The sequence below is a fragment of the Spea bombifrons genome, chromosome 11, assembly GCF_027358695.1.
Source record: "Spea bombifrons isolate aSpeBom1 chromosome 11, aSpeBom1.2.pri, whole genome shotgun sequence".
In the NCBI taxonomy this organism is placed as follows: domain Eukaryota; kingdom Metazoa; phylum Chordata; class Amphibia; order Anura; family Pelobatidae; genus Spea; species Spea bombifrons.
Genome location: NC_071097.1, coordinates 27,792,840 through 27,805,547, shown reverse-complemented (window position 1 = coordinate 27,805,547; position 12,708 = coordinate 27,792,840). Strand labels below are relative to the sequence as shown.

Below are 12,708 nucleotides of genomic sequence, written 5' to 3'. Positions count from 1 at the left end.
AAATAATGTTTAATATACTCGATTAAATGTATTATATATCCCCATGTGCACACACACACACACACACACACACACACACATATATATATATATATATATATATATATATATAATATGCTGCTTATTAGAAAAATAATATGGTTCCAAATATATAGAGGTATAGAACATTAAGTATACCTGAACAAGTTATCCAAGCAGTTTTAAAGTTTCGCAATTGAATTCAGTTATCAATTTTACCAAATTAGCTCAATCCTTCAATATAAATATACAGATGTATGGGGAGATGATTATGGTTGTGAAATAATTCCGGATTATTTATGCATTTAAATCAAATATGTTCAAAATGCCACTTCTAATAAACATGAATTCTAATTAACAAATCCGAGTCAAGAAATTATGTCATACATCACATTAATACTTAACGTGTTTTTACACTAATCTCCATAAAAATATCGAATATAAATAAAATGTATATATATATGCCAAAATTGTAATTGTACAACAGCTATACAATATGTTATAAACGAACACAGCCCTATGCTGTGATAATAGACTGTGATGTGTTACCTGTGTTCTCATATGTTGTTCTTTGCAGGCAGTCAGCACTGTTCTGCTCTGGGGTCTCACACCATTCACTTTGTACAGACTGATGGGGATAAATCCTTATTAGTGTGACTGCAAAACCATTCCAGAGAAAAGTGTCCAAAAGGGGGCGCTGTGATACAGACAAACTACACTGACACATAGGCCAACCGCCCAGGTCCCTGTACTGTGAGAGATGCACATCCCCAGTAAACAATAAATGCATATGTGTTTGTAACGGAATCATGAACTGGAAACTCAGGAATATTTTTTTCTCCCCTTGTGGGTTGTCAGGTAAGCTTTTGTGTTCTGGCCAATGTATGTGTATATATATATATATATATATATATATATATATATATATATATATATATATATATATATATATATATATACGCACACACATAATACTTAGAATTGTTTATTATTCTTTTCTCTAAATAGTTATATATTTTTGCTACTAAAGCCACCTATTTGCAAGAGATTTTGCAATTATGTAACATCTACCCATCCTGTAATTCCATTACATTCCGTACACAGAGAAACGACTACCCAGTAACACGGTCTATGTATATATCTCTGACAGAATTACTCAATTATTTAACTCACATAATGCAGTTCAGCATGTAATATGTGCTGGGTGAAAAATACTTTTTTTTTTACATGGTTACCAAGAAATATAGCTAACAAAGAATAGTGTATCACCAAAACCCTTACATTAGCAATGTTATTTGTTGCCAATATAGTAAAAATTTAACTAGATGATCTTTATTTGATTAATTTTCTTTTCACACATATTATATATATATATATATATATATATATATATATATATATATATATATATATATTGTTGGGTTAATAAAAGAGCCAGGAGGATATGTAGTTGAATTTAATATTAATCTCACAAAATTTTATTATGCCGCTGGAAATTTATCCAACCAGAATGTCTGCCTTTTTCCTAATATTTCCTATTTTCCAATATCGACCATCTCATATTGGATGGTGAACTGTTTGTTCTCAGCTGGGGGTCTTGTGATTTCCAAGCAAACTACAATACTCGAATGGAATGCCTCATTATACTTATTACTCACTGCAATATGTGCTCCCTAATTTACATACATCTGCTATTTTATACACAGCATTAAGCACAATACTGAAGTTGAATTGTAAAAGTGTTTCCATTTACATATCACATCCAAGGCACATATACTGTGACACAAATGAGATCACATTCATCAACAACATAAACAAGTATATACAGGCATAACAGGTTTATAATCAATAATAAAACAAGTGTATGCAACAAATGACACAGCACATCACCAACAATCAACTATATACAGACACAATGACACAACACATAAAAGCATCAGAATCCATGAAAAAAAAAACAGTAAAAAAGCCTGGGTCTGGCTCAGAAATGACACCAGGGGTAGAGGGTAGATGAGAGGTGGGGTACTGGGAAAGGTCCATGGGCTGATGGGGGGGGGGTGGAGAGTAGGGCTGGTAATTAGACATCCTCAAGAATCCTCAGTGATGGAACAGTCTTTAACCAAGGTGAGGATCAGCCCAACTATCTGGGACAGTGACTTGGTTTCTTTACCAGATCCCACAGTTCTTTGCAGACCACAAAGCATCCATAACAAAATCCATAAGGCGCATTACCTCTGTGGCCCCCTCCACTTGAGTTCATAGAAAACAGAATGATATGAGAGTAATTCCCTGTCCACAGAGCTACTGAGGCTCCCTACAAAGCCTGTGCAGAAGGACACTGCCAGAACATACTGTATGTAGTGAGGTCTGCTCCATGGTAATGCACTGCAGGCACTGCCTGTAACTGCACAGTAGCCTCCCAGCATGCAAGAATGTCTTTATATTTCACATAGGCACAATTAATCAAACTATACTTACATAGCAAAACATTTTTAGAAAGATGAGCGGAGTGTTGCCAAATTACTCCAAAAAAAATTATCCCATTTTATCCCATCTTACCATACTTTATACAGCCAGAAAATGAATAGCTGTTCAGCAACACTGAAAACAAATTAGTTTAAAATGAAATCAAATACCCACACAGATGGATCATATCGACTATAGAACTTTAAGCAAAATAGGCAAAGAAGGTGCTAGGTGTTAATTTTGGGCAAATGTGCACTAACTTTGCATGAAGTTTATTATTATTATTTTTAAGATCCCACAGAATTACCCACACTACTGGCTTACTTTGTAAATGTGGATTCCCAGCTTTAAATCAGCAAACTAGTATCCAGTAACAGAAGTGGATTAAAGGGCTTTTCAACTAGCTCTAGAAACACAACGTAACCCAGTAATGTAACAAAGAAAGCACTGCATTATAAAAAAAAAGATATTTTTATTGCATTCAATTGTTGAAATAAATTAGTAACATTGATTATAATAGAATGTACAATTATGTTAAAAGGTTAAAAAAGCTGATGACATAAAAAAAATTGTCTTTTTATTTCCCACAAAAGTTTGAGTTCCCGTGACCCTTAAACAAATTATGAAACACCTTATCTGATGTTCTGCAACCTGCTAGTAATACTAGTTGTAGTTAATTCAGAAGGCATATAATGTGTGGTCTACTAAGTCAACAATGTTACACTATTTCTCATTGAAATATGTTTATTCAAACCAATATTTGCATGACCTGAAAACTGCCACGGTGGGGACGGGTTCACAAATGCCCCTTTTTTTAGTTGGGGAGGTGGGTTGGCTTTTTGGCCCATATCTCCCCTTGAAGGCCTCAGTGGTTCCGCTCTTCTGGGAAGGGCTAGATGATCTGGCCTTCCTTCTGGCCATTTGACCAAGGAAGCAAGGAGGTGGTTACATATCCCTTAGGAGACCCAGTGACCACTGCGTTCACCCGCACACTTTCACATTTATGATTGGAACACAGCACTGTTGGCTAAAAAAAAACATTAATATGGCCCTTCCCATGGAATACCCATTAGGTGGGATTGTAGTACATGTATTACTGTAGATACATTGAAAGGGTCTGACAAAACTAGAAATAACAGAGAAACAGATATATAAGGTAAAGAGGGCCTTGTTTGCATGTACATATTGATTATATTGGACTTGTAAACACATGATATTGGCTGTTTAATGCACTCGACTGTAAAACGTACAACTTGGAAAACGACAAATTCAATTAAAGTAAAATAATATTCATACTGATGCATATACTGTCACCTAAAGCACAACATACAGATCAAATATCTCCTGCTACCCGAAGCAGACTTTATGTGAATGGCAGGATCGGCTTTGGGACGCAGGTATTTAAAAAGGGAGCTTGTTTTTCTTTCCCTGTGACTTTGATAAATGATTTAACTCACTCCACCTCCTTCATACAAAACATAAAAGCATAAACGTGGCTATAGGAGCATAGCAAATGGCTGAAATATTATAGGAAATTCATTGGAATTCTGTCCATCTCCAGGAAGTAAGGTCTCCCACCCGGCCCGCGACATAAAGGCAGCAGAGTAGCTGTAAGGGTGAGGCTCGTGTTTCTCTAGCATTAGGAGATGTCAGGTTTTGTTTAGTTAAGACGCCTGAAAGAGTTACAATTGTTGGTGCTGCCAACAGGTTTCGGGGCTGATTGCGTATTTTTACCATCATTTCTCTTGTCTTTTTTCACTGAGGCCTGATGCGCCTGAACATTTTCCCTGCAAGCTGGTTTCATAAATCAGGTGTGCGATTTGCTCTCGAGGGAGGGAGTCTATTATTTCTGTAGGACAAACAAAATGAGAGATCAGTTCCTGTGAATGATGAAGGAAGGGTGGATGTAAAACTTCCAAGATATTTGTTTTTACCTTAATTTTTTTAAACACAAAACACTTTAAGAAACCTTCGGGCCTCAGACCCTCTCCATCAATACTTACTATTTATTATGTTAAGCAAATAAACCTAAAGGGCAGCATTTTATTCTTTCTGCGGAAGGTTTAATCACATAAAAGCAGCACAGAAACCTTCAAAGCCATCACTTTCCATGGCAATAACCAACCAGTGCCTGAGTTTTGTGTCACATGGATCCTTGGAACCTATGATTAAGCTCCATTCAAGGTGCGAAACGCGTTAAGCCTTATCGCTTGTACCTCTCTTGATGTTTTCTCTGGCACCTTGCTGCACATTAAAATAACTTTGCTAAAGTTATCCACATTTTCGCTTCCTAGTGGTGCTCATAGGAACATCAGATACCCCCTGCACCTGGTCCTATTCAATTTGTCAGGTGAACTTATTGGACTTGATGCCGTTTGATAGCTGGTACAGGAACATGGTTACTAAGTGGAACAGCACCTCTAAAGAGTCATCCATTTGGAGTTTAAATGCTGTGTTTTTCCCCAAAAAAAACTATTTTCATCACCGCAAACACAAGCCTACTATTTTATATACTATTATTTTATCAGAAAAGCAAAATATACAGGATTTACTTTTTTCAGTTTAATACTACTATATAACTTGGATGCAAAGATGGGGAGTTTGGGAAGGTAGTTCTGCTAATGACTCTTGCCCGCTGCAAAGCCTGTTAACCTGTGTTCGGCTTCATGAAGTTGTATGCCATTACTACAATGTGATTGACAGGACTACTTCTGAGGAGGTTCAAACGCATAGGGAATAGGAACATTCCTATTCCCAGAAGCACTGCTTGATCCGTGATCTGGAATCGCCCCCCTTAGCATTGTGTAGCCATGGGTTTGAAAGCATAGTTTAGCCTGGAGCAGGTTACCTTTTTTTTCATACAATAAGGAGAAGGAATGCCTAAATGTGGATAAAAGTAAATGGCAGGAGGCACTTTAAGCCCCACTTACCTAAGGGTCTGGCAATCAGATAGGGCAAGTCAAGAGGAACAGAAGTTAAAAGTCCTGCGTATCTGCTTTGACCCCAAGAAGGGGGATCTCCTATTTTTCAATGCAAGGAGGTACCTTTGGATCCTCCAAATAAAATGAAAACATATAGTATTGTTGGTCAGTTTATAACAATTGTACATGTTTGAATTAGATGGATTATTACCAATCAGAGCTGTTCCAAGACAAAAAAGATGTCCGAACCTTTTCCCTTTTTTCATATGTTTTTATTGCAGTTGCACACACGCACATTAGGGTGCCTAGAGTAACATGGCCTGTAGGCAGCAGTTAAGCTGACACTTATCCATTATATGCTTTATATGCTCTCTAAGAAAACCTTTTTTGGTTGAGTGCCAAATATGTTTTGGCCGTCATAGTGTGGGTGGTCTATCCCTAATAACAGCACTTTTACCTTTTACCTATTGTGTAACCCTATAGATTGTAAGCTCATTGAGCAGGGCACTCCTCATCTGTTGTTTCTGTAAGTCAAATTGTTGTGTTATATACTACTTGTTGTGTCCTGTCGGAATATGATGGTGCTATATAAAACAATATAATAATAATAATAATAACAATAATAATAATAATAATAATACAGTAATGTCCATTTGGCTGGAGTTGCTCCTGGATGGCACTTCTCATGGCATCACCATGATACTTAATTGGTTCCCCCAATTCCAACCATATATACATGTCACCAGGTGTTAACAGAAAAAAATACCAGTTTATTTAATACATTTCTCTTGTTTGCACTTAGAGAAGTGACAGAAATATTCTTAGTCTGAGACAATACCATCCACCTGGTATGGAGAAAGGAGAGGCTGTCTGGGGTGAGCTGCTTTGTAAAGATATGTGATCTGCTCCAGAGAGAGAGAAGGCCTGGCCATTCCTTGAAGTGGTTGAGTCTGGTTTAACTCACCTATGGCTGATTTGTGTTTTTGTACTTGGAAACAATGTGACAATATGTTTCTGCACAATAGATAGAAATGTGCATGTTTGTCATTTCCCCGGTGTATCTGACACATTCCTGAAACATTGGGTCTGTTCACAAAAGAAGGAGCTGGTAGGAGTTTGCAGGAACTTAGGTTTCAGTTTCATCTTCCTTCATGAAGGGCAAACCCTAGTAAGCTTCTGCAAGAACAGCTTGCCTGCCACCTCACTTATTATACTATGCAGGGCTAGCTCATCTCTCCATGCAGAGATATAACACATATATAATATATAGTTTATAATACATAGTAAATTCATGGAGTTGAAACCACAACTCTCATGCAAACACCTGCTTTAGTGGATCATGGGATCATCTGAAGGTGAGACATTTTTCTTTGCTGGCTAAAAAGTATTAACACATGATAAGTGGTATTCAGTTTTGGATTCAGCTCATCATTTAATGTGACAGTTCTTCTTTCAACTGCTATACAACCTATATCTTAATTGACATGATCATATATGCACCTCAGCAATCCACCTTTTATGTGGGTCAGCCATCATAACTAGATGCCAGGAGTCTTGGCTGCGTATCCCTCCCTGTTTAAAAGATACTGAGCTTTCCCAGATGGCACTGAGATGAGTGATCAAGTTATTCTCAAACTAATAGTAGATATATATATATATATATATATATATATATATATATATATATATATATACATATATATATATATATATATATATATATATATATATATATATATATATATATATATATAGTAAACTAAGGTTAGCCAATGTAGGACATGCTGAAGACTCATGTAGCCTCATTGTGTTTTGGAGGTTATTACAAATGTTGGTTCTCTTATTTATTTGCTCCATAGAATAAGTGAAAATGAGTACTGATCTCATACAAACTCACTGGCATTTTTTGTTACACCCACTGAGTGATGGGCTCATCTCTTCAGGATATAACTTGTGTACTCTGTTCAGTATATTGTTTTTTTTCTCCTTTCAATAAAAGTAATTCACATAAAATAACTTTTCTTAGAAGTTAAAGTGTAGGAAGGTGGGTTTGTTAGTTACTATGCATTTTTGTTAGTTACTATGTATTTAGGTTACATTTATCTACTCTCCTGGTTGTATTAACGCTTTAATAAATACTAAGAAGCTGGGTATCAGCCTGGCCATTCCAACCAATACTGGCTGTATGAAGGCTAAGGTATGTTGTTGTTTTTTATTTTACAAAATGCATTTGAATAAGCCTTAAAATAAGGCTTTTAAATAAGATTTTTAAAACAATAAAAATCTTAATTTCCCCTTTAGGTGCTACAATGGCCATGCATTGATTTGAAATGAGTTATACACACATATATCTGACATGGAAAGAGTTAACAAGTCTGATTAAATGGTTAAATACATTTAACTGCGAATGTGCAGTCAGCAGAAACCAGCTGTGATCGGCGCTGTGCAGTCCTAAGGAAACCACAAAGGCTAAGTAACTGGGGAATTACCCCGTTGCTTTCCGGAGTGGGTGATTATTGCTGGAAGTACTTGAAGAGAGGTGTAATTATATCTTTAAAAATGTACCTATAAAAACTCAACGCCAATGCCCTTTCTAATGTATTTGGTGCTGTTTGCCTCTCCGAACCTCTAGCACCCCCTATAGACCATGGACTGCATTACGCGTGCCAGCGAGATGGGAGTTGTAGTTCCCAGTACCTGAAATTTCAGGTTGCAGATCGTTGATTGATCAACAAACAGAAACGAACCATTATCCATGAAACATAAAGCACAATTACCTTGATAATCCGTTTTGTCACTTTGTAGGTTCTACAATGTAACATTCTGCAATTAACTGCTATTTAACGGAGATCTATCCATCTTTCCATCTATCTATCTACTATCATGTATCAGTTATCTATATCTATGTATTTAGATATGTATGTACAATCATCTATCTATCCATCATATATCTATAGCTATACAGCTGAACCCAATATAAAAATAAGAAAATACATTTATTTATCAATTAATTCAACAAAACACCATTTATACCTTTAAAACAGAAATTACGTTCAAACAAAAGTAACAATAACTACAAGTGTATCCAGTACTCAATGTTCGGGTTGTAACAGGTAATTATGACAGGTTCTCAATATCTGATGTGAGAAAAAGGGAATTATCTGTTGCCCCTGCGATGTATGATTAAATCAGTAAGGTGTATCCGGCAGCGATCAGACATCATGGGATCCTGCTGTGTGATAACCATCCTGCCTCAGCTCAATGTCACTGTGATTCCTCTTTATCAAATCAATCAAATGCATTATTTGGTGCTTATTTATATTTTATAAAGAGCACAGTAACATAATCAAACGGGCAAACAATCTAAAAACATTTCTACATATATTATCAATTCACATCTACAGTAGAGAAATAAAGAATCTAGGGCAATATTACATTAGTAGGCATATTATTATATATTATATTGAATAGATTGCATCAGTGTGCATATATGTATAGATATATTTATGTGTATATATATATATTATATATACTATTATACATACCCACACACAACAGAAAAATAAAGTACACATTTGTGTCACATATGTTGATACAGACACAGCAATAGAATCCACAGACACATATATGTTCATACAGCAGCTACTAAAAGGACCACTTTCCCACAGCCCTGACTTCCTGACTCCCTGACCTGGGCTGTGACAAAGCCCCTTCTGCCCAATTGCAGGAGTCCTGCCCGTTCCCCCGGCTGAGGGGAGGTGATCTGAGTGCTGGGTGGTAACAGGACAGCAGGAGGCATCCCTTGCTCTGTCTGTGTTGGGCTCACCCTTTCTTCTTGGTGTCACAAGTGCAGATAACTGCTTTCCTGACCTAACCCTCCTACCAGAAGTCACAGCTTCCTAGCATCTGGAGATCAGGGATATCCAGAAGTAATGCACTAAAATGTCCCAGAAAGCTCCCTTCCCCACCTCGTTTACTATCCAGGATATACTAAAGAGGAGTTGTTCTGACTGTAAAGGTCCTACTGGAGGTATGACAGAGGAGTCCAAGGAATCAGAGCTTGGAAGCCACCCAGAGAAGCCAGGGAAACCTATATTACCAGGAACAGCTCTCCAGAAAACATCCCTGCCACACAGAGAGGTGGATACAGAGATTAGCTGCCCTACACAGGACACAGACGACCTTCCCCTGGACCACTCACCACATGAACTGACACTTTTACAGAGCCCACCGAATGGCTCACCGGGTACTGATTCTGGAGCTGAGGACTTATCCTGGGACCAGAGCCATGAAGAATCAGACAAAGGTTAGTTATTTTTTCTAAACCTAGTTTTTTAAACATATTACATTTCTTTATAACGTATTGTATATGTTGTATTGCTTTTCAACTAAATTCTTTTATAATGCATCTTAATGAATGGCCAGTTATTTTTGAAGAAGTAGTTAATTGCACTTAATTCCTATTATTTCTATTTTTTGCCTGGCATTTTAGTTAAGTGGAATATGAAAATAAATTTTGTGGATTTTTTTTCATTAAACGGTAAAATATTGTATGTAGAATATTTTTTTCTATAGCTGCACCAATTTTTATTCTACATGGACAAAATCCCATTTTCGGCTATAATTTTCAGTTCAGATTAAAAATTGGTTGTTTCCTAAATGTTAGGTAATTACAAAAGTTCTATTGTAAAATACTAAAATTCGAACTGGCCAAAACTGCTTCAATTGCCGAACATATGTTTTTCAAACATTAGAGGAACATCTGAGATTATAAAATAAAAAGTAAAGGTTGTATGATTAAATAGTACAGTCGTTCTTGGCACTCAAGTTACTATGTGATTCAACTCCCATCACATTTGGCCAGGTTTAGGCTGGCATTGCATTCTTTGTATATTGGTTGACAGCAGTTGAGTAAAATTGGTTTTCATTATTTTAGCTAGTGGCACTTTTGAATTTAATTATTATATAATACATTATATATATGTTCATTTTGTCTCTGTAGTGAACATCGGAGACCACCTTCTTAGAGACAAGAATGAAGACATCCAGAAGGCTAATAAGAAGAGGTCCAGGGCAGCTTTCTCCCATGCACAGGTCTATGAGCTAGAGAGGAGGTTTAGTCTCCAGAGATATCTCTCAGGACCAGAAAGAGCTGACTTGGCAGCTGCACTCAAACTCACTGAGACCCAGGTCAAGATCTGGTTCCAAAACAGGCGCTACAAGACCAAAAGGAAGCTGATTGCATCAAAACAAACCACCAATGATCCTCACACCCCAGCCAAGAAAGTGGCCGTCAGGGTATTGGTGAGGGATGATCAGAGACAATACTGTCCAGAGGATGTGTTCACTCCATCTCTACTCTCTCTGTACCAGGCATACCAATATTACCCATACATGTACTGTCTGCCCACCTGGTCCCCGCATCTCTCACTATGAGGGGCATGAAATCCTTTGGACACTTCAGTGTGAGCAGTCTGACCCTGTACATTGACTGGAAACCCCCATACAGAGCTACAGACACAGAAGTATGGAAGGATGTATTTATTTATATACAATTACCCTATCCATGATTAACCCATTTGCTGCCAGGACAAACACAGGCCCTAAAGCCGAAGAGGGCAACAAGACAACCATCACATCTGTACTACAGCTAAACCTATTCCTAATAGAAACAGATCGAAAATAAAGTCAACCAGAAGCATATGCTATTCTATCTATAAATATATATATATATATATATATATATATATATAATGAAATATATATATATATATATATACATATATATATATATGTGTGTGTGTGTGTTCTTCCAGGATGTGTGTATGTATACAAACGGACGACGATCATGCGTCTGTATACTTTTAATTTGCAATACTGTATGATGTACACATATAGATATTTAAATACCGTATGTAAAATAGGGCATCATTTTTTTAAATTAAATTACAAAGTAAATTATACTTAATTTTGTAGCATAAATTTCCTTTTTGTCTGAGTACTCTGTTCTGCATGTGAATTAAACAGAAAACCCAAATGCAGTTTTGCAGTACTGAAATATTGAGCCATGATTTATGAATTTATAACTTTTAATAAATATAACATGTTAACTATAATTCTCGTTTTCGTGTGAATAAAAAATTAAAACACTATATATATTTATTACATTGTGTACTTAAGGGCAAGATTCTTAAATATATTTATCCTTGGTTATTAAATATTATGTACCATTATATATATATATATATATATATATATATATATATATATATATATATATATATAATTGAAAAAGTATTAGTACTACAATATAAAATTATACTTTATTGGACTAACACCGATTTGAAGAACGAGCAATGGAGAGTAAAAATCTCGCTTTATCGAGTTAAAAGCAATATTGACCACAAAACATCACAAGTAAGACATGGGCAGCAGTACAGGGGTAATGTGTATTGTAATGTTATATATTATAACAGAACATTTTAAACATTAAAAAGAAAAAATATATCTTAGGCAACAGAATATATCTCTGTGACTTTGTTACAACATTTGACGGAGATAAGATTTTTTGCTAGAAACAATTCAATAATAATTAATATGTATTTTAACCTAATTATGATTCTAATGTCTTTAACATAATATGGAAAAATGATATAAGCAATTCTGAATTACTTTTGCAAAACGAATATATATATATATATATATATATATATACATATACTTATCATTGTCAACATTATTTAACATTATTTAATTAATATAAAACGGAATTTAGTCGGTTCTTTCCACGAAATTATAATAGCAAGAATGTATTAAACCATTTTTAATAATTTTTATATTTTTTATTTATATTATTGCCCAGAAAAGCTCCATACTAGTAAAAGTCACTAAGCCCAGATTTGCTTTAATCGTTAGCCAATAATTTAGATATTACCTTGTTATTAAGTTCTTATTATACATTTCTCTGAGAAATATACTTTAGACATTAGAAATTACAGAACAAAATTTAAAAAAAATATGCACATTACATTTATAAATATTTCGTTTACCATTTGAAATGGGTAAATATTCACGATATCCTATCAATCTATCTATAGGTGAAATACAGCTCTTATTCCAGATAAGAGGCCTATTGAATGTATGGACCTATATATTCGCATTTAGCACAATCTGGGCCAAACTACAGTAGTTTGGATTTATTAGGACGACAATATCCCTATCATGTAGTAAGTGCTGGGAGAACCTATTCAAAGATTAATTAACTGTACTTATTATTCCCTTTTAAAAATGTATAAATGATCCT

The 12,708-nt window shown here is 35.5% G+C and overlaps 1 protein-coding gene across 1 annotated transcript; it reads left to right on the top strand.

Annotated features, from left to right (window-relative positions):
* Positions 1-9,253: 9,253 nt before the first annotated feature.
* Positions 9,254-11,102, top strand: LOC128469118 (homeobox protein zampogna-like). Its single transcript, XM_053450956.1, has 2 exons — positions 9,254-9,711; positions 10,408-11,102. Exons 1-2 carry the CDS (start codon positions 9,348-9,350, stop codon positions 10,839-10,841), a joined length of 798 nt encoding a protein of 265 aa, XP_053306931.1. The 5' UTR covers positions 9,254-9,347; the 3' UTR covers positions 10,842-11,102.
* The last annotated feature ends 1,606 nt before the right edge of the window (positions 11,103-12,708 follow it).

Bases quoted from the DNA above. Each gene is read 5' to 3' on its own strand.
- LOC128469118 (XM_053450956.1), top strand. From the start codon at position 9,348: ATGTCCCAGAAAGCTCCCTTCCCCACCTCGTTTACTATCCAGGATATA. The intron at 9,712-10,407 runs GTTAGTTATTTT...TTGTCTCTGTAG, and splicing joins CCATGAAGAATCAGACAAAG to TGAACATCGGAGACCACCTT.